The following is a 25,652-nucleotide window of genomic DNA, read 5'->3' on the forward strand; positions in this document are numbered from 1 at the left end:
TGCTAAATATACAGAACTTGGAATAAATAGGAATGGAAAGAAACTTGGTGTAAAGGCTATTTGTTCCATTTACTTTATTATGATTGAATTCTATGCTATTTTAGGAAATTCCAAGAGCTTAACTCATAAAATCATTGAATTTCAGAACTACAACCGCCAGGAAAGAGCTCCTGTCTTTAAACCTTTCACACCACTTTTCTTTTTACTATATCTATTTTTTTTTATTTAAAATAAGTTTCTTCCATAGTTTTCAATATAAAAAAACTAAAGTCGTACAGCAATATATCTTATGCTGTTTACTATATCAATATAATAATTCAAAATTAATTTTACCAAAGATAAATTATTTTGGGGAAAAATTAGACATGAAATGTCTCTCACAACACTAAATTTCCTTACTCTCCCTTTTTGTCTGCCTGATTTTTATGATTTAAAGGTTAGAGGAGGGCTGCTGCTAGCATATCTATCAAAATAACATTTGCATTTATTCTTTGATTTAGCAGTCCCACTTCCTGAAATGTGTTCCCAAAATAAGAAGTAACTCCTTTACACACTTCCTCTTCACAGCACTCTTTGTAAAAACAAAACACTGGGAACAACCACTGAAGTGGGCAGTGTGGGCCTGGCTGAATAAATGATGAAACATCCGTACAAAGAGCATTTTGCTCATTAATAGAGAATATAGTAATAAAGGCGATTTCTTTACACGGCTTCAGGGTAATTTTAGGATTTACTGTTAAAAAAAAAAATTGGACTAGAGTGTGTATAGCTAGTTTTTGAAGAAGAACCCCCCACCCCCAGGCAATAGCAGTGAATATCCATAGTGCCCAAATTGGGGTCTTTAAAATACCATTTCATCCATATAAATAATTATATTTTCAAAAAGAAATAATGGGAAGAAAAACTAATGAAAATGGTTACTTTGTAGGAAAATGGATGGAATAGAGAGAGGAGAAGGGATGGAGATGGAAAACAGTTCTTTCTGATTGTACTTTGTTTTTATAACTTTGAATTTGGAACCACATGAATGTTTTAAAAATTAAATCTTAAAAATAAAACTATTTCTAAAAAGCAAAAACAGCCTGAAACAAATGAACTTCTCTGTATATCTAGATGGTGGCATAACCACACAGAGAAGGATTATTTCAAGTAATTTTAAAACCCAATATTTTGACTATGCATCTCTTGTGGGATAAATCTTAGAGACAAGAATAACCACAAAGAGATTTTATCCTTCTTAGTGTAGTGTCTTACTTAAGAAGCTAAGTAAAAACTGGGTAATATTTGATTTAAAATGGAAAAAAAATCAATGTAAGCTCATAATTTAATTTTTCTTTCTTAAAAAAACTACATTTCCCCTAGCTTTATCCACTGAAAGAGTCTAGAAAACAATAGCAAGTCAATTGCAGTAAATGTCCATAGTACCCAGATTGTGGTCTTTAAAATACCAGTTCCTACTGAAAGGATCCAGGACTCCTTAGGAAAATGGATGATCCGAGGTCTGGAATATTATCTCAACAAAAAAGCAAGAAGATATCAAAGACCATTGGAGTTGTACCAAAAGAACGGAGGAGCCAACACAAAAGGGACTCACACTGACCAAAAATGGGTAACTTTGAGCCACAAAAAGAACAGTAACTACAGTAAATTGAAACATATCAAGTATATTTTAAAAATCCACGAGTCCTCATGATATCCCCCACAAACCAAAGAAAGCAACTTGATCACCTTTGGAGGCTGACAGGGCATCAATTTATTGTTGTAAAAATTAGGAAATGAAGGCAAAGGATCAAAGATTTATCTTGACTTTTCTCTGAATTGTATTTAAGTAAGATTAAGCAAGTAATTGATGAAAGCTTTTTAGCAAAATCCAGCTAGTAAATTCAGAAGGAATATAGAACTAGAAAAGTCATGATTTTCTAAGCTCTTATAAAATAATGGAATTTTAACAAAGGTCATCATTGGTTGCTAAAATTGTTAGATAAAGTTTAACGGGAGCTTTATTTTGGATGAATCAGGCTGACTCCAGCAGAATTCACTGACCCATTTTAACATCACTAAAAATGGTGTTATAATCCTCCCAAGTACCAGCACCATCTATGAAATATGTTTGCCAAAAGATTTCAGCTTGAAACTCATCCAGACTGTACATCTAACTACCAGATATACGAAATACAGAGTATGCATGTTAAATGACCTCATACGGAAGGTGTCAAATCAACCAAATGCTAAACACAAGAAATTCTAAAGAAATACGACATTTTTTTTTAAATTAGTTTCAGGTGTACAAAACAATGTAATAGTTAGACATTTATGCCCCTCACAAAGTGATACCCCCCCAATCTATTATACTACCCCTCTGACATCACATATAGCTGTTACAATGCCGTTGACTATATTCCCTGTGCTGTACTCCACATTTAATTAATACATAATTAAATATATATGTTTAATTATAGTTGACATTCAATATTCAGCTTCAGCATCAGGTGTATGTATGGTGCAGTGGTCAGGCATCTACAAAGTCTATGAAGTGGTCTCCCTAATAAACGAACAAACAGAACAAAAATACAGGGGGAAAAATGACTTGTTTTACAAGTACATGTTATCGGAGGAAAGGAGGAGGTGGTAGTGGTGTTCCAGGGTTTGGGGATTTTGTGGCTGGAGGCGATATTGATTCAAAACGATTTAAAAGAATAAATTGTAATGTATATTTAGTTTGGATCTGAATTTAGACGTAACACTTGTAAAAAGATATTGAGGAATATTAATATTCTTTGTTGTAATGGTATTGTGGTAATGTTTTTAATTTTTAAATTTTGGGGTGAAGTGACATGACTAGGGTAAATGTGGAAGATATGTAAATGAGCAAGAATGGCACAATGTTGATAATTTTAAAGACAGGTGATAAGGGTTCATTAGATTTGTTCTGTGTATTTATTAAGTAATATACAAAGGGTGCCAAAACAATGTAGACACATTTTAAGAAAGGAAAAAGCTATTAAAATTGTAATACTCAATATATACTGATAACAAAAGATGAATACAAGTCACGTTTGACCTCTGCAATTACAAGAAGTGCTCAAAGGGTTACCATCATTGTCCAGACACTTCTGATTACAGTGAATTACTGCTTGCAACGTTGACCAAAGTGTCCACTTGTATCATTGCGCATACTGCTTCAGTTTCTTCCTGAAGTACCGCCAGTGTAGCTGGTTTTCTATGGTACACCACATCCTTTAAGGCCCCCATAGGTAGAAGTCAAGGGGTGTGAAGTCTGGAGAACGTTCTCGAATTGCAAATACCACTTCAAAATGGTCTTGCACTCCTTGAACGACAACTGTGCGTCTGCTATTTTCTTTGACTGTCCTGCCTGTCACATGGTGACACTACCATTCATTTGATTAACGCCATCTTTTGAGCGAATGTCATACTACACATCGCTACTATAATTCAATCCAGCTTCTAAAAGTGATATATAGATAACATCTTTTAAAATGTGCATACAATTTATTTGGCACTCCCAGTATATTTGTCTAAAATGTCTACCAAACCCCGACCAAGATAGTGTTTTATTAAACTTCTGACCTCTGCCATCTGATAGGCAAATCGTGATATTTTGTCGTAATTCCTCTTTTTTTAGAACTTATTTTGGTTTTTCATTTGTTTTTCCCTAATTTGTTGCTAATTGAATATAATGTGGGGTGTTTTTTTTTTATGTCTAGTGCTATGCAAAGTAAACTAGATAGAAGTGGCCCCACCTTTCCGGTAAATTGCACGTTTATGTGGACACATTCACATACTGGAAATACACATGATTGCAAATATTACAAGCTCAGAATGAATATTTGGGTATTTAAATCATGATACAGTTTGTATTTTAAGAAGATGAGGACTTGAGATAAGGCATTTACATCATGATGCAATGTTTTTTAAGAAGATAAAGACATAATTAATGTGAACATTGGAATTGATGGCTGTGGGCTGTAGAAACTAGTCTACTTCTTTTTCTACTTGCAGCTTTTTGGTTGGCCTGTTAGTCTATTGCTTGTTTTCTTGATACTTTACCTGATTTCTCCTTTTTTATGCCAATTCTTATAAACTTATTTTAGCAGTAAAATAAAAATGGTGAAATAGATACTCTAATGCTGTCTAAAACCAGTGTGTTCTAGAATCAGTAGGTTTAAAATTTTGGACTGAGAATGTGGTCAAAATATTTAAGTGGTTGTCTGTGTATATATTTCCTATAAAATGACTTCATTTATACCTCTCTAGGTTGGCAAATAAACAAGACAAGGAAGGGGCATTAGGAGAAGCTGATGTGATTGAATGTCTATCTCTGGAAAGATTGGTCAATGAGCACAAGTGCCTGTGTCAAATAGTAAGTTTTTGTTTTGTTTTTACTCCCTATAAAATATGTTGAATAGAACTCAGTTTTTTGTAAAGGTGATAGGCAATTAGGTGGTAGGCAGCTAACAATAATTCATTAGTGTTTTGAAAGAATTATTATTATTATTATTTTTTAAATTTATTTATTGGGGTGACAATTGTTAATGAAATTACATAATTTCAGGTGTACAATTCTGTATTACATCATCTATAAATCCCATTGTGTGTTCACCACCCAGAGTCAGTTCTCCTTTCATCACCATATATTTGATCCCCCTTACCCTCATCTCCCTCCCCCCACCCCCTTACCCTCTGGTAACCACTAAACTATTGTCTATGTCTATGAGTTTTTCTTTCTCATTTGTTTGTCTTGTTCTTTTGTTGTTTTTGGTTTATATACCACATATCAGTGAAATCATAGGGTTCTCTGCTATTTCTGTCTGACTTATTTCGCTTAGCATTATACTCTCAAGATCCATCCATGTTGTCACAAAATGTTCCTATATCATCTTTCCTTAACGCCGAATAGCATTCCATTGTGTATATATACCACAACTTCTTTATCCATTCATCTGTCGAAGGACATTTTGGTTGTTTCCATGTCTTGGCCACCTTAAACAAAGCTGCAATGAACATTGGAGCACACATGTCTTTATGTATAAATGATTTCAAATTCTTTGGGTAGATACCCAGGAGAGGGATTGCTGGGTCATATGGTAATTCTATTTGTAATTTTTTGAGGAACCTCCACACTGCCTTCCATAGCGGCTGCACCAGTCTGCATTTCCACCAACAGTGTATGAGGGTTCCTTTTTCTCCACAGCCTCTTCAACACTTGTTGCTATTTGTCTTGTTGATGATAGCCATTCTGACTGGGGTGAGGTTATATCTTATTGTGGTTTTTATTTGCATTTCTCTGATGATTAGTGATGTTGAGCATTTTTTCATATGTCTTTTGCCATTTGTAAGTCCTCTTTGGAGAAATGTCTCTTCAGGTCCTCTGCCCATTTTTCAATTGGGTTGTTTGTTTTTTTGTTGTTGAGTTTCATGAGTTTCTTGTATATTTTGGATATTAGACCCTTATCGGCGGTTGAAAGAATTATTTTTACCCACTGTTCTGTTGATATTACTTAATACAGTAATATTGGTTTTCTATTTAGTTGTTACTCTCTTTCATAAACAGTGTTTTGTGATTTCAAAGACTCTAGATTTGCTTTTTGTTTAAGATATTACTGACAGGACCCATAAGCTATACAAACACATCATGCTATAAATTTTGTAAACAGTAAAGAAAACATGTAAATACAAACTTTGAACATAGGAGAGGTTTACATTTTTCAAAAATCACATCAGGAGAGCTATCATATAATCTTTAAAAAGTTGGACAGATATTTTAATAATTTATTCTGATTTCAGAAGATGGTCATTAGACTGTCAATCTTAAAAGATATTTACTTCTATAAACTACCTGATATAAGGAATTAAAACTCTGTGCTATTTTTTATAAATAGTGATATTTTGTTCTTTTAATGAGTTTGTTTTATATATGTATATAGATATATATAATATATATGTGTGTGTATATCATTATATATTACATTATACATATAACTATATATATAAAACTTTTATAACTGACACAGTCGACTTCTTATATCATAATATCTCTTATAGCTTATAGATATTATACATAAAATATTCCAACTCCTATGTACTAATGTTAGTGATCATTGCAGAGGTGTGTTTTGTAAGTTAAATAAGCAGGTGCTTCATATCATTAATTTAGTGGGTTAATTTTGATTTACTGATAATTATGGTTTATGAATAGTTTTTTTTGTGGAAAACTTAATCTTTAAGTCAAATTAATTGCTGTTTTTTAGGAACCTTGTTCAGCAATCTTGGGATCTGGAAAGAAAATAGACAAATCCATTAAAAAAGGCCTTTATTGGCTGCTACATATCATTGCAAGAGACTTTGATGCCTTAAATGAACGCATCCAAAAAGACACAACAGAACAACGTGCTCTTGAGGAACAAGAGAAACGAGAAAGGGCTGAACGAGTGCGAAAATTACGGGAAGAAAGGTAAGTAGATTAATTTTGTGCTACAGTGCATTTGAAAAGTCAAAAATACCAAAGCCTTATAAATAATTTTTCAGTTTTATCTGTTCAATTTCCTCTTTCTGTGTGAAGGAAGACAGCTATTTCTAAGGATCTTTTGCTATACCAGTTTGGGAGATAGAGTTCTAATTTCCTGGTAGTGTTATGGTAGTTAAATTTATTCCTTCGGTATTCATTATCTCTCAGAGTTGGAAAAAAGCACCTCCTATTTCTTATGGGTACCTAACTCAACAAATATAGAAGGTAAGCTGTTAGTGGATCAATCAACTGAAGCAAAACCTGATCTTCAACACTAGTTTTGTCAGAAAACAGGCTAAATTGTACCATCTCAGTTTCTTTAAATCTGTTTTTCAATAATTTAAAAACTATATTCCCTCAAAGGAAACTTTTAAACTAAACTTAGCAAGCTCTGAATTTTAAAAATAATAATAAAAAATGATTGTATAAATTCTATTACAGAATCACTTGTAATAATTTTAATGCTGCAAGAAAGTACTCAGATTTGATTAGAAGTTGAATTTAGTGCTTAATCCAAAAATTTTTCTTTCTTTTCTCCTCTGGATTGTTACACCGTAGGGGAGGGGAGAATTGAAAAGATGTTTAAGTGAGCTCCTATAAGATCCAAAGTTGTCTTCCATCTAAGTAATAACTTGGCTTCCATACGCTTTAATAGAGTTGCAGCCCGGAAGACATGAACCTACTAAACTACCGTTGGTGATGACTTTGTGAGGAGTTCTCTTACACTGTCCAGGAAATCCTCTGATTACTGGTACCGTGTTTCCTCAAAAATAAGACCTAGCTGGACAATCAACTCTAATGCGTCTTTTGGAGCAAAAATTAATATAAGACCTGGTCTTGTATTATATAATATGAGATAATATGAGATATTATGTTTTCTATATTATATTATATCATATTATATTATATTATATTACAGTGTACTATACCATATATATATACTATATATATTATATAAGACCCAGTCTTATATTACAGTAAAATAATACCAAGTCTTATATTAATTTTTGCTCCAAAAGACATTTTAGAGCTGATGATCCAGCTAGGTCTTATTTTCGGGGAAACACGGTATCTTTCATTTAACTCAGAGATAGGACTTAAAGGAGAGAAGTGTTTCTAGAGATAACACTCCATCACCAAGTGCTCAATATTGTGAGAAGGTCATTCATCTAGATCTCTCTTAACATAGATAAGAAGTTTTAATTCCTGGGAGAATCTTGTGGTTTCTATCTTACTGTATATTTTCATGACATAAAGCTCAGTACAACCAATCACTCATGTAAGTGTACCTTTTATATATTTATAAAAATAAAATACATAGGCACACTTTCCAGACGACCCCTTTGCTTTTCCTCCATTAAGAAAACAAACAAACAAAAAAATTGCTATACTATACTTACAGCCTACTTCAGATCTATACTACTCATTGTTCTGTCTTCAGCTACTTGTTTTATAACTTATTACCCTTCATATATGGGGCAACATTAATTATAAATCAGAGATAGTAAATGTTCCAGTACTAACGAATATGGAAATACTTATTTAATATGAGTGATAAGTACAGCTTATTTTTATAGCCTCTTCTATTATGTAAAACAACAGTTGTTATTTTGTTCACATATGAAACTTGACACAGCCCTTAAGAAGAGGGTTAACAAGAGGACTTAGTTATCTGTGAACATCAGTGAAGAGGACAGCATTGGTTTAGGAGGGTAATTAATAAATTGATAAATATAAACGCTTGACACATAGAAAAATAATTAATATGCACAATTGACATTAAGGCATCAGTCATAGGGAATGTCATTTTTGTCAACATTTCTTTATTTTAAAATTCAAATGATTGATCTTTACATGGGGGCAGAGACCTGCTACCTGCATAGGGATTTCTGAAAAATCTCTCAGTAATTCAAAGCCATGTCTTGCTGTTTAAATTACTGCATTTAATAACCCTTAAACCTATTGTAAGTGTTCTTAAACATGGTTTAGCATTTTCTCAGGAATTCCAAATTTTTTTCCTCAAATAATAGAGAACAAAGAGAGCGAGAGCAGGCTGAACTCGATGGAACCAGTGGTCTGGCTGAAGTGGACCCAGAACCAATTATTGTTAATCCTTTCCAGCCGATAGCAACTGTAATCCTCGAGGTATGGATAGTGGCAAATGTAACTTTTATCTCTTAAGTTATAAAGATGGAAGTTAAGAAAAGTGGGGAGTTGAGAAAGGAGGCAGGGAGATAGAAAGAAATGTTCACTGGAAGCTGATTGTTTTTAAAAGAATTAAATGGGTTAAAATTCTGCTGCTTTTGCTTCCTTTTCAAATTTTCTTTCTGAACTAGTATAAAAAGGAAAGGACTTCAGAATTAACTGAGAATGAAAATTAAGATTGAATGTAGCAACTATAATAGTTACTGTTCTAGTATATCTGGGTTTTTTTTTGTCATTTATTTCATATGGTAGTAATATATTTACATTGTCTTTGTCCCTGTATTGCTGTTACTGTTTCTTTACAATCATGTTTAGATGCTTATGATGTATTAGAGTATACAAACGATTTCCTAATTATTTACCCGGGACACTTAAGAATGTTTGAAACTATAATAAATTATTCTCTCTGTAAATATTATTTATTTTAATTGTCAGAAGTTTTACCAAAATTCATTTGTACATTTTTAATCATAACAAAGTTGAGGGGTTGTGTGTGTGCGTGTGTACGTGTCTGTGTACCTGTGTCTTTGTTTCCGTTTTCTACTGGTGTCCATATTTGGCCCTCAGCAGCCATACCTTCCCAGAGGCAGAGCTTCCTAAACCATTTATTGGGAGCGCAAAGTGGCAGCTGGCTCACTGGTCCCACTGCCTGTGGTTCTCCATTCCTCTTCCCCTGTCACTGCCTCCTTCCACACAGGTGCTCATCTGGAAAGGTGGATGCTTGTTTCTCCTTGGGGCTGCTGCTGAGGGAGGCAGCTCCGCAGGTAAGACGATTGGATTGGTATTGTTTTTTTATTTTTTATTGAAGACGATTGGTATTGTTTTATTTTGCAAAATAATGGTAATGTGAAATAGTTGGTCTCAAGTTGTTTAGGCACCAGAAGGTTAATTGTATTTAATAATTTTATTAGCCCCGTTGGTATTTAGCTTAAGCAGGTGCTTTTCTAAGTACAGTAATGCCATCGTAATAACTTGAGTGATTGTTTTGTCTCCATCCTACAAAATAACTATGTTTGTCAAGTTTTATTTTATGCTCTTTAAACACGTTGATAGAGAAGAGGTAAATCAAGTTTGATTTTTTTACTTTCAAACGTTATATTCTCTACATGTATAATAAAGCTTACCTTGTAAATAATGACCAATTATTTTGTAGTACCATGGTTACTTAGAAGATCTTAGCGCTTCTACCACCAATATATTTTTCACAGCATAAAGATGTGCACAATACAGAATAGTGTACCTTCTATTGAAAGTCTCTGAATTAATCAATGGCATGGGGAAAGTAGTCATTGTGCTTTTTAAGCTACAGTAATTTTAAGAAGATGATCATTAAAGAAATGAAACAAATAAAAGCTAATTACTTATAGTCTCTTTTATACCAAGCAGGTTTCCTTTTTTATCCCCCAGAAAACTCCTCCTTTAAAATGTTTGCAGTTTAGAGAAGCACCTACATTCCTTTGATTTTTTACCACAGATAATAAAAATGGTGAGGTGTTGGTTCCAGAACAGACAGACAGAACAATGGAACACTGATAAACACTGAATGTATCTAATTATGCATGAGCATTTTGTGAAAGTTAAAGGTGACATTTCAAATGTGGGAGAAAAGGAGGTTGGAACAACTGAACAATTATTTGGAAAAAAGTAAAATTATTAAACACTAATAACAAATTAAATTCCAGAAGACTTAAATGTATAAAAAAAGAAGCCTTAAAAATACTAGCACATATTATAAACATTTGTATATGTATGGAGGAGGAAAAACTTTCAAAACAAGGTAATTAAACCACAAATCACAAAGTAAAAATAGATAGATCTTATTACAGTCAAATTTTTAAGAGCTGTTCTACAAAGTTTAAGGCAAAAAAACCCAAGCAAACCCTAATTAAAAATATTTGAGACACATAGGCCAAAAAAAGAACCCTTAAAAATTACTATGAAAATAATGAGAATCTAATAGAAAAGTAGATATTGGGTTACCATGGTAGTTCCCTAACAAAAAAATAAAAATGGCCATAGGGTATTTAATAATTCATCTTCACTAGTAATAAAAACAATAAGCTAAATCAAACCAAAACTGAGGTAAAACATTTATTTATTACTTTGACAGATATAAAAGACTGATAATGAGACACAGCATTGAAAAATATATGGGGAAATATTACTCTCCTGACCTTTTACCTGGGGTATAAATTGACTTTAGTTTTTCTGAATGGAAGTTGGTAGTGTGTCACATTTGAAAATGTGCTTACCCATTGATCCAACAATTCTGTTGTTAGGAATTTATTCTAAAGAACTAATTCAATCTTAGTATTTCTTTTAGTAGCAAAAAATTGAAAGTAATTTCTTTGTCCATTGATTGGGAATTGGTAAAATAAATTACCTATGATATAACCATTCAAAATGATAATGTAATTGAAGAAAGTAATAATAGCTGCCACATACAGCATTCATTATGTAACACTTTACTAGGTGTCATGCACTATTCTTTTTTTATATATATATATATACATTTTATTGGGGAATAGTGTGTTTCTCCAGGGCCCATCAGCTCCAAATCATTGTCCTTCAGTCTAGTTGTGGAGGGTGTAGCCTACCAGCCCATGTGGGAATCGAACCAGCAACCCCGTTGTTCAGAGCTCGTGCTCTAACCATCTGAGCCATCCGGCCGCCCCAATCAGTCACTATTCTGAGCGCTTCATATATTCATTGACAAGGAAAGAAATATATATTCTTAAATAAAAACTTCAATTCTTTTTTGTTTAAAAAACAAATGCAAATATGGTTATGTAGAGAAGAATAATCCAGCACATTTATGTATGTTTGTGGGTGATGCGTGTCTGTATGTGTGGTAAAGAAAAGCACCTCTTGATTATATTCCAAATAGTGCTCATCTCTAGATTGTGGAATTACCAGTAATATTTATGTTCTTTCTTTATGCAATCTGGTTTCTGAATGTTTGCCAATTAGCATGTTTTAATGATATCTTCAACAAATAATTTTTTAATAGTAATATCACAGTTCCCCGAAACTACAGAATGCTCTTGGATTATTTGATTTCTCCCTTAAAACTATCTTAGATGCAACTGTTATACTAAAGATGATATGTTTCATTTTTGTTAGAATGAAAAAAAACTTGAAAAAGAGAAAAAGAGGCAAAATATGGAGAAAGACAGTGATGACTACCCCCTGAAACATAAAATGGAGCATGAGCACATAGAGACCAAGAGCCAGATCAGTGACAGTAGCCAAAAAAACAATGAGTTTGGAATAGTAGAAAATTATAAGGAGGCATTAACACAGCAGTTGGAGAATGAAGATGAGACAGACCAGCCATCATCAGAATCAGGTGATAAAACTAGTTATTAAATAAAAAGATATACATATTAATTATGCTTCTTTCATTTGTCATGATTATTTTCACAAAAAAATGTACTGTCATATTTTTGGTCTCCAAGTGCAGTATTTATCATGGTTTTTAGTTATCATTAGTCAATTTGCTAAATTGTGTTTTTATTCACTATGCTTTAAAATGTAGTCTTTTGTAACTTAAAAGAATTTCAACAGAAATTTTAATTTTAGTTTCATAAATTTGGCGTATATTAGGTTGGTACAAAAGTAATTGTGGTTTAAAAGGTTAAAAATAATTGTAAAAACCGCAGTTACTTTTGCACCAACCTAATAGCATAGCCCCAGGAATCCTTGGAGTGTATTTAATACCTTTAAGGCCTATTTGTGTTTTTTGTTTGTGTGTTTCTCTTCAAGCCTCATGATGCAACAATCAACATCATTTCCTTTATTAACTTGCTATTTCTGTAGCATGCAGACATAATTACTTGAACATTTTAAAAGTCTTATCAAACAGCCATTTTCCTCTTATAATATGTTCAAATCATAATTACTTTTCTTTTTCTAAGTGGCTATGTTATTTAACAGGAAGGTCTCAGAGAGACAGCCTGTGTTTGGAATCAGACAACCTGACATAGAATCCTGACTTTTCCATCTACTAGATATATCTTACGTTATATAACGTTCTTTAGTCTTTTTTTTTTTTTTTTCATGTCCAAAAGGGAAATAAGCATCATCTTTTATCACAGGACTTTTAGGGTTTCTTATAACCCTATGTTCTTAGCACAGGGCCTGACACGTGGGAGATACCCAATAACCATGACTTCCTTGCCATTCCTAGTTAGCAATATGGTTCTGTTGTACAGTATATAAGAATTTTTGTACAGTATCAAAGAGTTGGTGAAAATAAGATCTCAATCCCTGAAGTGGAGATTAGCTAACTTGAATGTTTTGCTATATAAAAATAATTAAATTTGAAAGTTATACTTTTTGTAAGTTGGGAAATTTGGGTAGCTATACAGTGGAGTTAACAGAAAGTAAACCTAAAGTGACCTCTCAATATATTGAAAGAACTCTTTTTTACACTAATACATTGTTAAAGAGCAAAATGATTTGGCAGATGACTTGAAAATAAAGCGTAAAAAGATCTGAGATAGTGAATCATATAACTATAATGATTAGTATTATTATAATTAGCATTTTATAATTTAGAACATGGTTTCAGATGCCATATATATACATATATATTATTTAACAAAGAAATCCTAGGGCATATTATTCCCATTATATAGAATAAGAAACCAGGGATTTGGAGAGACTGAGTACCTTATTTAAGATCATGTCTCATCTGTGACTGAGCTGAGACCCCACTTCAGGTCAGGTGTTCTCTATCTTATGCTCTTCCAAGACCTTGAGCTACTTGCCCAGGCTATAAAGTACCAGATCGTTCAGGAGGCTGTCTTTCCTTTCTCCAGCTGTAAAGCTCCCAGCTTTAATTGTAAAATAATGTCTTTGTTTCTATTTGGAGTAAAATGTCTCAAATGATACTAATCTATTTAGAAAAATAACATGTTTCTAAATATGTATGTTTATATTTCTCATTGCTTTGTAGGTTTCATGGATTGAACATTTCTTGTGTAACAGAATACCCATTTTCAAAACTACATTATATATCTAAAAATTTAGCAGTTTGGAATTGTTAGTGAAAATATTTCAGTAACTATGACATTTGGTTATTTTATCTACATGATATCCTGCTTTACATTGTTTAAGTTTACATGTTAACAACATAGATGTCTTTAAAATGTTTATATGTGCTTAAGTGAGAATCTGTAAAAAGTTATCATTAGGAAGAACAAAAATTCAATTCTGCAGGGTCTAATAATGTGATTTTGGTTGTATATATTTATATTGGGTATACCTTGTTTGGGGGTTATTTTAATGGGTAATGTGCTTAGATTTGATTGGGATTTTTTTTCACATTTTAAATAATTATTTTTGGACTACTTATACCTAGAATCATTATATATATCCTACTGAGATAAATTAACACCTCTCCTATTTCCCTGGGCCATTTTGAGTTTTATGGAAATCTCTGCAATTACACAATTTATTTAATATGTATTTGGAAAAATATAAGTTACTTTTGGAAATGTGAACTTTTTTTGTATTCTGTATAATCATCGAATTTAGAAAATAACCTTTTTGTTGTTTGTATCGTATTTGTTAACTCATTCAATAAGCAATCATTTCAAAAAATTCATTCGTAGTAAAAGCAAGTTCACATTTTGTTATTGGTAATAATTGCAAAGTTGAATTGAAGATGTATTTCTGTGGTAATTATAACATCAACATTCTAGTTCTAGTCTTAATTTTTATTATAGAAGTTTACCTTTCCCCAAAGGCATAAATAAATTTCCATATTTATGTTCTTGTAGATAACAGTAAAAAGAAAACTAAGAAATTAAGAATAAAAAGGAGTCACCGTGTAGAACCTGTCAATACAGATGACCCTGCTCCTAAGAGCCCAACACCACCCCCACCTCCTCCTCCTGGTGAGTAAATTGATATTGATAATGAATTTATTTATTTTTTTTTTTGATATTGATAATGAATTTAGAAATGCTTCTTTAAGCAATGAAGAAAAAGAAATTGTGCAGTTTTTATTCAGTAGATTCATTAACTTGCGAATTTGTGAAAAAAGGTAAAATTCTTTGCTCTGTCTGCTTTGTTCAAAATTTGTCAACATGAATATCTATTGCTTTTTATAACCAGAAAAAATATTATATTAAAGTTTTAAAAAAAGTAAACATTAAAAAGAAAACATTACCCAGGTACTTCCTAGAATGGATTCAATTTCAATTCCTATTTGAACTATCAGGACCCAGATTGCTGAAAGGAATTTAAGTTTAATGAATGGATGGCTAATAGGAGCTTTAAAAAAATTTGTGTCTTTCATCCTGAAAGTTAACATTTGAAACCAAAATGTGTGGATTTTTCCATTATATTTCCAACATACATACCGACCTTCTAAGTTGTTATGAGGATTAAATGGAATACTGCATGTAAAGCACTGGGATATACTAACTGCGTAATAATTGTAATTTTTTAGCATGAGGCATAATACCACTTATAGTGTAAGTGGTAAATAAATATCTAAATGTGTATGTTTTTAGTGTCCTTTTAGTTCTGCTAGAAGGCTTTAAATGATAACATTTTCTTTGAGAATTATTTGAAGACTCATTTCTAGTATTCCATTTGATAAGTAAACATTTCTTTTAGCCTCTGCTAGGAGTGACAATAGCCTAAGGTTATTTATGATAGTGGTGAAGATGCTTATATTTTTAACTACAGGTAAATAAAATTTTAAAACAAAAGTTATCCACCTACAATTACATTTTTAAATAGAAGCGATTTTAAATGGATTTATGGCTGTTCAGTATTGTGTCACTCTTACATATGAACCGACGTCATATGTTATATACATTCTTGTCGAGGGAGGGATCCTCCCAACAGATCCAAAGAGACATTGTTTAACAGTGTTTTAAATGTTTTTCTTTTTCTTTAGTTGGCTGGGGAACCCCCAAAGTCACTAGACTTCCAAAACTTGAGCTTCTTGGTGAAACACGTCATAATGGTAATGCAAAAAGGATCAGTTTTCAAATATCTGTACATCACATTCACTTTTCTTTACCTCAGCACTTCAACAAACGTTTATTTTTGGAATCCTTTCAAATCCACAGCCATATTTTTTCATTCATTATACTTTGCTTTTTTCATTTAACTTATTTATTTTTATTCTTAAGTCCCTTTGGCTCTATATAATTTGATTTGATGTTTACCTTAGAATACAGAGGTAAAAAATAATCATACCTTTTGTGTATCCATTATATATTTATGTAAATAGTGATGGAAAGGGAAAGGTGTTAAAGCAATTTAAATTAAATAGACATTACAATTTTAGAGCTAAAAAAAACGGCATAGTCCTATATATGCTCAATGTACTCAATGATGCCACGTAATTGTTCTTTCTCTGATTCTAATAAGACACCCAGCTGCTGAATATTCAAATGAAGACCAACACAATTGCAGAATCAGAGATCAATCAAGTATACCCAGTAAAGTTCACCTAAATAGAAAGTTACTGAAAACTTTATTGCCTCAAGAAGATAATTTTTTTGGATGAAATTAACCTAAGGGGTAGTCCAGCCAGAACATGGCAGTAGAACTCCACCGCTAGCAAACTAGAGAAAGGACTATTGGGAGGAGGGGACCGCCTTATGCAACAGGCAGAAGTTCTGATTTCAGACCATCAGCCTAGATTCTTTCAATAAATATTTCCAGAATGCAAAATGATACTTATATATACAGAGCTCAATAAACTTCTCCATCAAGAAAATCCAGTTCTCTTTTTGATGACCCTGTTCACCTAATCTAGAACTTGTTTTCCCATGTATTAGAAAAAAAAATCAGAAGTTTAATCTTTAGAAAAGCTTTACCATATAATTTGAAATTATATCAAACTGTATAAAATGTTTTCATTCAAAAAGTATATAAATATAAATGTGCTATTTGCTTTCTTTTTCAGAATACCATAGGTCAGTAATGAAATATTTTCTCATAATCCTTAGTAAAAATTAAAGGATTTGCTTTCATTTCTAAAGACAGAAAACTTTGTCCTTAGACTATACCAGAATTGCACTGAAAGCACATCTATGCTTGGTTGACTGTTTTACATCACAATATTTTTATTGACTGTGATAGGTTAGTTCCTGTTTTATTATACTCTGAAATTGTATAGGTTAGAATACATTGTCAGTTTAAATATTTATTGTGTTGTTAGAAAAATTAGATAATGTTAATATGTGTTTATGTATGTATACGTATATAGAGAAAATGTTAATTTTTCCTATGACAGATATTTTTTCTCTTACTGAATCAGGCATCCAACAAATAACTATTTTGAATTTGAGAACACCGAAAATATTGGTGATACCCAGATGAATAAAACAGAAATTCTGCCTTTCTGGGGATGCTAGTCTAATAGAGAAGACAATACTTCAGCTTACCATATTATATGTGACAATTCACAATATACAGTTAAACATTATATGGTGCAGAATTGGAGTACTGTGCACAAATTGCAGGGACAGTTAGTGCAAATGGTATTAGAACTGGGCCTCCGAAGAATGAGTAAAGTCAATAAGCAGGAGAAACAGACTATACAAAGGTAGAGAGATGGAAAAGGACATTGCATATTTGGAAAATAGTGTGAAGTTACTTGTGACTGGAGCTTATGTTCATGTGGGTAAGAAAGAGGAGATTTAAAGTTGTATAGGAAGCATTGAAACTGGAGTTATGGTTTAGGGCCGGGTTGGGAAGGGTCTCACATAGGAGTATATGTTAAGATGGCTGGATTTGCTATAATTTTACAAGAGACACTATACATTTTTAGCAAGGAAGTAGTGTTACTAGACTTGTTTAGGAAAACAATTTTTGACACTGTGTGAAGTACAGACTTGATGTGGCCACACCTGAGGTAAGGAAGGGTCCCAGTTAGAAGGCTATTGGAGTAGTCAAAGTGAGAAATGAGGAATGGAAATTGAAATGGAGAATAAAAAATGTATGCATGGAATATTTTAACAATGATGGTAAGTAATATTTGATGAATGGATGTGTGGGCTGAGGGAGAGAGGAATAGATTATTTGGCTCAAGGGACTGGAAGGTTGGTGCTATCTCTAAGCTTGAAAATACATGAGAAGGAAAAGAAAAATACATGAGGAAGAAGTGGGTATCTGTACGCTCATCTATTTGGAAATGTCTGTAGTCCAGTATAAATAAGATTTTGGAGCTCAGGAGAAAAGAAGGGACCTGGGTGGATGTAATGGTATGTAGGAAGATTTTTTGTTTCAGTTGTTATCACACAATGTGAGTGATTTAGCTATAATGGATGTTCTGTAATTGTTTACTGAATGAATGCGTTGAGGGAATCATAGTTTCCTGTTCCTGAGGGAAAGTATATAGAATGAGGAGACAATAACTAATGGTAGCATCAAAGGGGAACATTACAATTAAGGGCGAGTTGAAAATGAGCTGAGAAGGTTGTTTTTGTTTTGTTTTGTTTTTCCTCACTTTCTTGTGTTTGTTTTTAAATTAGAACTCCTGGGAAAGAATTATAATAAATTAATTTAAGACCACCGTATTTCTGTATTTCAGTTAATTTTCAGTTTGTATCAATAAATTTAGCTTTCCATAGCAGAGAAGAAAACACTATAGCTTCACAAGTTTTTGAAATATTTTTATTATTTTTTTGCCCATAAATTTTAAGTCAAAGTATACCTAAGCTGGGTTAAAAACTAGTGTATGATCATCTGCTTATATTAATGGGGAAAGAAGCAGGTATGATAAATTAAAAACTTTAACAAAAATTTTAATAAAAAATAATTTAATAAATTAACTTTCAGGGCTTATAATGAGATCTTCATCTGAGATGCTGATAGATGCCAATATTATAATTACATCTTTTTTTCCCTAACTTTGTATACATTTCTTTGCGTTTGGTTGATGGCAAGTAGACAACAGATACGTGATGAACTAGAGTAGATAATTAAAAGTTAATTGGAATTGTTTTGGCACTTAAAATTTACTGAAATGTAAAACAATTTATTATAGTCAGATTGGGAATTTTTAAGGCAGATTCTTAATTATTTGATTATAGACATTTACCATGATAGCAATTTGATTCTACTTTTCTAATTGCTTTTATCGTCTGTAAAGCTCGCTCAGTGTAACAGGTAAGACAGATGCGTTCAGAAAAGAGAGTGAAAAAGAGAATCTGTTTTCATTTTGTAAACACTCTCAATCTGTACTTCATTGACATGTAATGTAGTATACATTTTGAAAAACAAATAAAAGATTCTCTTAGATAAAAACACCAAATGCACACAGTAAAGAATATTTTCAAATCTTAAGATGTGAACAAAGATAAAATTTAATATGTAGTATTCTACTGTCCAATTTTCATGTTAAAATATTTGAAGCCCTTTATAAAAATGGGTTTAATTAAGTTGGTCATATCAGTTGGGCACCAAGATCAACTTATATCCCCTACAGTTAAGGCAGCAAGAAACCTACTCTGTATATAATGATTTAATTTTCTGGCAAAGAAATAATACAAAATCAACTGCAAAAATAAAATAATTTATTGGGAGGGAAAAAGATACTTCTTGCCAGGTTTTCCTACCCGGGCACTGGTTCCCTGGGTAGTTTCTGTTCGTGACTGTCTGCTCTACTAAATGGAGACTTCTTGTGTTTGCCTGTCTGTGCCTCCAATACTGGGGGCAGTGGTTTGTCCTGTGACCTCCTCTCTCTTAGGGATCCGAGATGAGCTATTGATTTTTCAGTCTGTTACAGCTTTTTACTTCTTGTTAGGATGGAGTGGCGACTTCCAAGCACCTTGAGTGCTATTATGATTTTGTTAAATCAACAATTGTTATGTAGACCCCTGGGTACTGGATGGTAAGATTGGGTTCTAAAAGACCAAAAGAGAAATTGAAATAGAGAAATTTATTACTCACATGTCTTGGAGGAAGTACATGGTATGTCTTGAGAGTTCCACAAGGGGTGCTCAAAGCAGGCTGCAGGCAGAGAGAGCTATAGGACCTGGGGCACATGCCTTTATTAAGGTCTGTGCATGGAGTGCTTTAATGTTCTCAGACTAAGGCCAGATTGGTCAATTCAAACCAAAAGGAGTGGAGTTTTGGTAAGTTCCATTGAGTCTTATCTAAGGAGGCTCTGGAAGGTAAGGGAGACTGTTGATCCCAAGGGCCACTGGGGAAGTCATATCAAAAATTTACATTTACTTATGAGTCTGTAGGCATGTTACTATGTAGGGCACGTGCTTTCATGAGGGATATTGTATCTATTTAAGGCCCTCACAGGCCACTTGGCCAAACAAAATGGATGTTGAGGCAACAATATCATGGAGTAGCTTAGCTAAACTCTGCATACATGCGGAACTGGAAATGAGCCCCTAATACATTTTCAATATATTTATTTCAAGTGATTCTGAACACCTGTGCTTCTAGAACAATTTTAAGGGAATAGGCCAGGAAATAATTACTTACTGAAAGTTCACATATGCTATTAAATTTATTAGCCAACTTATGGTAATGAAGGGATGAGAACTTAATATGAAATACAAAATTCAATTTTTTGTATCAAATATGCCCTAAATCACTGAACTGTTTTGAAGCTTCATTATAAAAGATTCCTACTTACTAGAACTCTAAGGTAATTAATTAATTCTTCTCCCAAAATACCTAGAAGTAATAGCCATTGGATAAGAACCTAGATTGTACAAATACTGACTTATCAGGGCTTTGACAAGAGGTTCCATAGATTTTGAGTATTTGTTATTTTGTTCTCTTCTTATGTGAATGTGTAATTGGCAACAAAAATAATAATAATATATAGGTCCATCTTTATTATATATTATATATATATAATACATCTATAATCATCTATAATATAAACATCTATATATTAGGTCCATCTTTTTATCAAATCAAGTAGAGATTAATGCATAATCTAGGGCTAGGAATTTACCCGACTGGTTGTGTTTTGAATCTATTCAAGTTTACTTGGATTATGATTTTTTTCCTATTCTTCCCATCCATTGCTTCATCTGTCAAGTCAGAGCTTTTTTTGTTGCTTTTTTGTTTTTTATTTATTTAAAGTATTGGTTGGCAAATGATGAATTGTGTCAAAAATCTCTATTTACCATAACTGTTTTGTATTTTTGGCATCCCTTCTTTATGTAGATTTCTATGGGAAGCCGCTGCCTCCCCTGGCTGTGCAACAGAGACCTAACAGTGATGTTCATGACATGATCTCATAACCAAATCACGTGGATGAGCTCTCTTAATGGCAAGATGAACTGGAGGGAGGACCATCTTTCGCAAAGAACTAAAACCCTGACCTTTGATAACTGGGGCAAGATAACCATAGGGATTTCAGTGAAAAAAATTAATAGCCAAAAATTAATCTGACTGATTACTTATCCATGTTCTTCTTGTGTGTGTGTTTTTTTTTTGTTTTGTTTTTGTTTTTGTTTTTTTAAAAAGGGAGCAAAACTACCAGAAGATGGGATGAGCATTTGAACCAAGTTAGTAAGAGTTAGTATTGGCTCTGGTTTATACATCCTCACTTATGGGCATACTCCAGAAGGAAAACCTTTCAGAAAAAGAGCCAATGGACTCTGCACACTTTCATTACTATTTAATAGTCTTTATTTCTGTATCTTAAACAGTTTTTTGTAAGATACATATGCATGGAAGGGGAACTCTTGGGAATTTATAACTTAAATTTTTAACATTTTATATTTTTCTAAAGCTTTTGTTTAAGAATTTTGATTACTATGATATTGACTCTATACTTTTCTATAGATGCTTTGTTTTAATTGTGTCTGGAAAATGGAGTTGATTTACTGGACAAACATTAACTGTACAAATAGGACATATTTATATGGTTTGAGGTATATTTTATAATAGTATTGTTCTTGAAATGTGTATCCTAATTTGACCTAATTTTAAACTATACAAACAGGATATATTTATATGGCTTGAGGTATGTTTTGTAATACTATTGTTCATGAAGTGTACATCCTAATTTGATCTAATTATAAAATAATACTTTTAAAAAATAGATTTAACATCTTAATTCTAACAAATGACATTATTTGACAGCACTACCCAAGGAGAGAGTTCAACTTTTTTCTGCTGTTTGATTTCTTTGGTGATGATCCTAGTAAATGAATGATACTTGGAATACCTTCTTGACCAAAATGCTTTCTAAACTCATAAAAATGTTAGGTGAGATATTATTAAAAGTCCTAATAAACACCTCTTTTAAAGTTTAAACCCGTTCAGAGATCATGGTGCTCCTTATCATTCCCTGGTTCTACCAGCAGCTGCAGGGACTCTTAGGTTATTGTAATTCTTTAGTGCCTGGATACTAAAGGCAAGAAGACTGGAAAAGCTACTGTAGGTCCAGAGACTTATGTTTTATAACAGGGAAATGTTTGAGTACTAAAGCAATAAGAACAAAAATGGAGGTTTAAAATTACTTTTATAACAAAATAATTCCAAAATAACTTCTCAATTTAAAATAATAGCATTTCTCTTGCACTGCAGAATGGCAGGCATTTGTAAGAGTCTCTAATCATCTGGCATTTAGACAAACTTTTATATTTGTCTATTTTGAGTAATAGAGGTATATTTTGAGTAATGCATTCAGAATGTTGCATTTATTTGAAAGCATACATTTATGTCAAGTTGGAAATACTATAAACGGTATGATTCCTATATCACCTTGTTGAAGTTGATCAGTTTGGTAACTTGTACTGACAACAGACATATACTGATATCTGACAATAACATGATTAAGTATGTCTGAGGCCGTTTAATATGCTTGTTTACTTTTAATTTTTTTCTTCAGTGCATCACATTTTATTCACATTTTTTAATTCACTGAACTTTCATTAATCAGGTCACTTATTCTAGTCAGAATCATATGTAGTTTTTTTGAGTTTTGTACGGGGACCTACTTAGCACACTGAATAAAAAGCATTTTACTTCAGATATAAATTCATAACAACCTAATTTGATAGGTGGCTGAAATGTAAGAAAAATCAACACAAGGAAACAGATGTAGATTTTGAACTGGATTTTAGAGGGAAAAAACAAACGTGTTTGCACATATTTTTGGTTTCTTTTGTGAAGAAACCAAAACCTTTACATTTATTTATTTTTAAAAACACTAAAGTCATATTTTGCCATCTTTTTAATATTCATCTAGTTTGAGAATATGTATGTTTTTTAAATTTTTGTTTCGTACCAGTGATTACTGTACTGTACAATAATTACTGAGTCCATTTAAGAAAATAAAGGTGGTTTTTGAAATTAAATATATTATAAAGTGGAATTAATGTTTTATATATTTCAAAAGTTAATTTGTATTCTTAAAGCATTCTAACAATATTTTACAAGTTTTGTAAATCCTGGTGGCTTTTAACAATTAAATGCCTATTTTGTTATATGCTGCATTTTTATTCTTAATCATCGTGAATTATGACATTTTCACACAATAAAAATAATTTATATCGTGCTGTTTTCTATTCATTTGATAAATTTAAATGATTTTGGGGGTAATAAAATAGGAAACGGTTTTTAAAATATGATTGTTAAATGACATTTTAAGTCGATAGATTAAAATAATAATTTTTGTTATTTTCCCATGAGAAAGGTTTTTCTTTGCACAAGTTTTCATATATATGGGAAAGAATGTTGTCATTTTAAAGGCAGTTAAAAATAAGATCATATCATCTTATGATTCTAGGTGATTCATTATCTGTCTTAAGTTAAAGCTACTTATCAAAATACGTATTTTTACTTATTTAAAAGATAATTCTATATGCCGTTATGTGTCAAATGCACATATAACATATATACAACATTGTACATAATTGAATTTAAATATAAAACTGCATGGAAGCAACACTAGAAAGAAGTGTTGTAAAATGCTAATAGTGAGTTTTTTAGGGTTATTGTTTGTATGTTTCTCTCAATTTTTCAAACTAATTTTTGTAATTTGACTTTTATAATGAGGGAAGCAGATTTGTAATTTTGTAAGTGCCATGTTTTCTGCAAGTTTGAAATTAAGAGCTCTTTTAAGTGCCATATGAAGGACTATAATTCACTTAATATGTAAAACTTCCTGTGAATAGCCCAGAGATATTCAACTGTAGAATATGCCGGTATATTTGCAGCTGATCTCCTACTAAGTGTTCTTTTACTATGACTATTTTATTTGTTACTCAGTTCTATATGCTATACCGATTTATGTTCAGTTTCTCCCATCCAATTCTTCCAAATGGCAAAAGATTATCAAACAAGAAACCGCTTACACAAATAAAGCTATAACTTACAAAGTTTATTATCCTTGGCTTTAATATCGAAGTTTTCTCTAAGTGGAGTATACGTTGCGACTTAGATGCTGCTAATACTGTTTAATTTATCAGGAATATATTCCAGCTGATCCAAATACCAAATTCAGATATTTCAAAACATATTAAAGTGTGGTATAAATTATCAAAGTAGCAATAATCCATTAGACTTGTGGAAACAGAATTACAGAAACCTGTTTTTTTGAGAGAAAGAAAATCAGAGATGAATTTCCTTTAATGAGCGGATCAGCTTATAATTAAAGGAAAAACAGGAAGAAAAATCATTTGTTTAAAGTTTGACTTGTAAATTCTTTTCTGAGTACTGATTAGAAACAGACTATGACCTAGGAAAATGAATCCATGGTTTTCAAATTTTTATAATACATCCTTTTCAGTAAACATTTTTAATATACATTTAAGTTGTTGTATTAGTTTGCTAGGGCTGCCACAACAAATTACCACAGACTGTAGCTTTAAATGACAGAAATTTATTTTCTCATGGTTCTGTAGTCTGAAAATCCAGATCAAGGTGTTGGTAAGGGGTGGTTTCCTCTGAAACCTCTTTTCCTTGGCCTACAGATGGCCTCCTTCTCTGTGTCCTCACATGGTCTTTTCTGTGTGTATGTTCTCTCCTAGTGTCTCAGTGTGTTCAAATTTCCTCTTTTTATAAGGATACCAATCAGATTGGATTAGGATCGACCCTGAAGCCATCCTTTTAATTTAATCACCTCTGTAAATACCTTATTTCCAAACACGTATGTAACATTCAGAGGTACTGGGGGGATTAGGGCTACAATACAAGGAATTTTGATGGGACAACTTTCAGCCTTTTATATACATGTTCTGTTGCACTTTGTACACATGTCCCCCTAAACATTTTTAAAGGATTAGGTACAATTAAATTAAAATGCAAGTTATTATGTTTACTTCCCAGTCTCAGTGGATTGTAGGCTTGAGTTTGTACACACCACTATGGAGGCCTAAAATAATAAAATGAGAGCCCCAGCTAACTAGTTACTAAACTGAAGTCAAAGTCCAAGACTGCCTGTAACTAGCTATGCTTTGTTCTCTTGCTTTGATGGCAGGTTTCTTGTGTTTTTCTGACATCCATTTTAAGGCACTAACGTTCTCTCTTTATTTTTTCAATTTTTTATTGGGAACAGTGTGTTTTTCCAGGACCCATCAGCTCCATGTCAAGTTGGTTTTTTTGTTTTGTTTTGTTTTGTTTCACTCTAGTTGTGGAGGGCGCAGCTCACTGGCCCATGTGGGAATGAAACCGGCAACCTTGGTGTTACTATGAGCATTGCGCTCTAACCACTTAAGCAACTGGCCACCACTAAACATTCCCTCTTAATGTCAGACAGATTGTTTTACTACAAAGCCTATCTTTACCTTTTGACACATAAACCTCATGAAGGTTTTTGAAAGATGTTTTATGTAAATATGAAAATGCATAAAACTGTATAAGAGATAGTCTATAAAAGTGTATGTAGTCTGAAACATTTCTTAGATCAAATGACTTCACAATAAAAATGCTTAGATATGTAAAAATTCCCATTTAACACTAA

At 32.3% G+C, this 25,652-nt stretch overlaps 1 protein-coding gene across 1 annotated transcript in view; it reads left to right on the plus strand.

Annotated features, from left to right (window-relative positions):
• ARL13B (ARF like GTPase 13B) overlaps positions 1 to 23,246 on the plus strand; it is a 66,047-nt gene extending 42,801 nt beyond the window's left edge. The window contains exons 4-10 of the mRNA XM_081064801.1: positions 4,276 to 4,381; positions 6,270 to 6,472; positions 8,557 to 8,671; positions 11,855 to 12,080; positions 14,518 to 14,634; positions 15,648 to 15,716; positions 20,903 to 23,246. Of these exons, the coding sequence (XP_080920927.1) occupies positions 4,276 to 4,381; positions 6,270 to 6,472; positions 8,557 to 8,671; positions 11,855 to 12,080; positions 14,518 to 14,634; positions 15,648 to 15,716; positions 20,903 to 20,979 (913 nt within the window). The 3' untranslated portion in view covers positions 20,980 to 23,246. The remainder of the gene's footprint in view (positions 1 to 4,275; positions 4,382 to 6,269; positions 6,473 to 8,556; positions 8,672 to 11,854; positions 12,081 to 14,517; positions 14,635 to 15,647; positions 15,717 to 20,902) is intronic.
• Positions 23,247 to 25,652: the final 2,406 nt, after the last annotated feature.

Source organism: Rhinolophus hipposideros (genome assembly GCF_964194185.1).
Source record: "Rhinolophus hipposideros genome assembly, chromosome: 2".
In the NCBI taxonomy this organism is placed as follows: Eukaryota; Metazoa; Chordata; class Mammalia; order Chiroptera; family Rhinolophidae; genus Rhinolophus; species Rhinolophus hipposideros.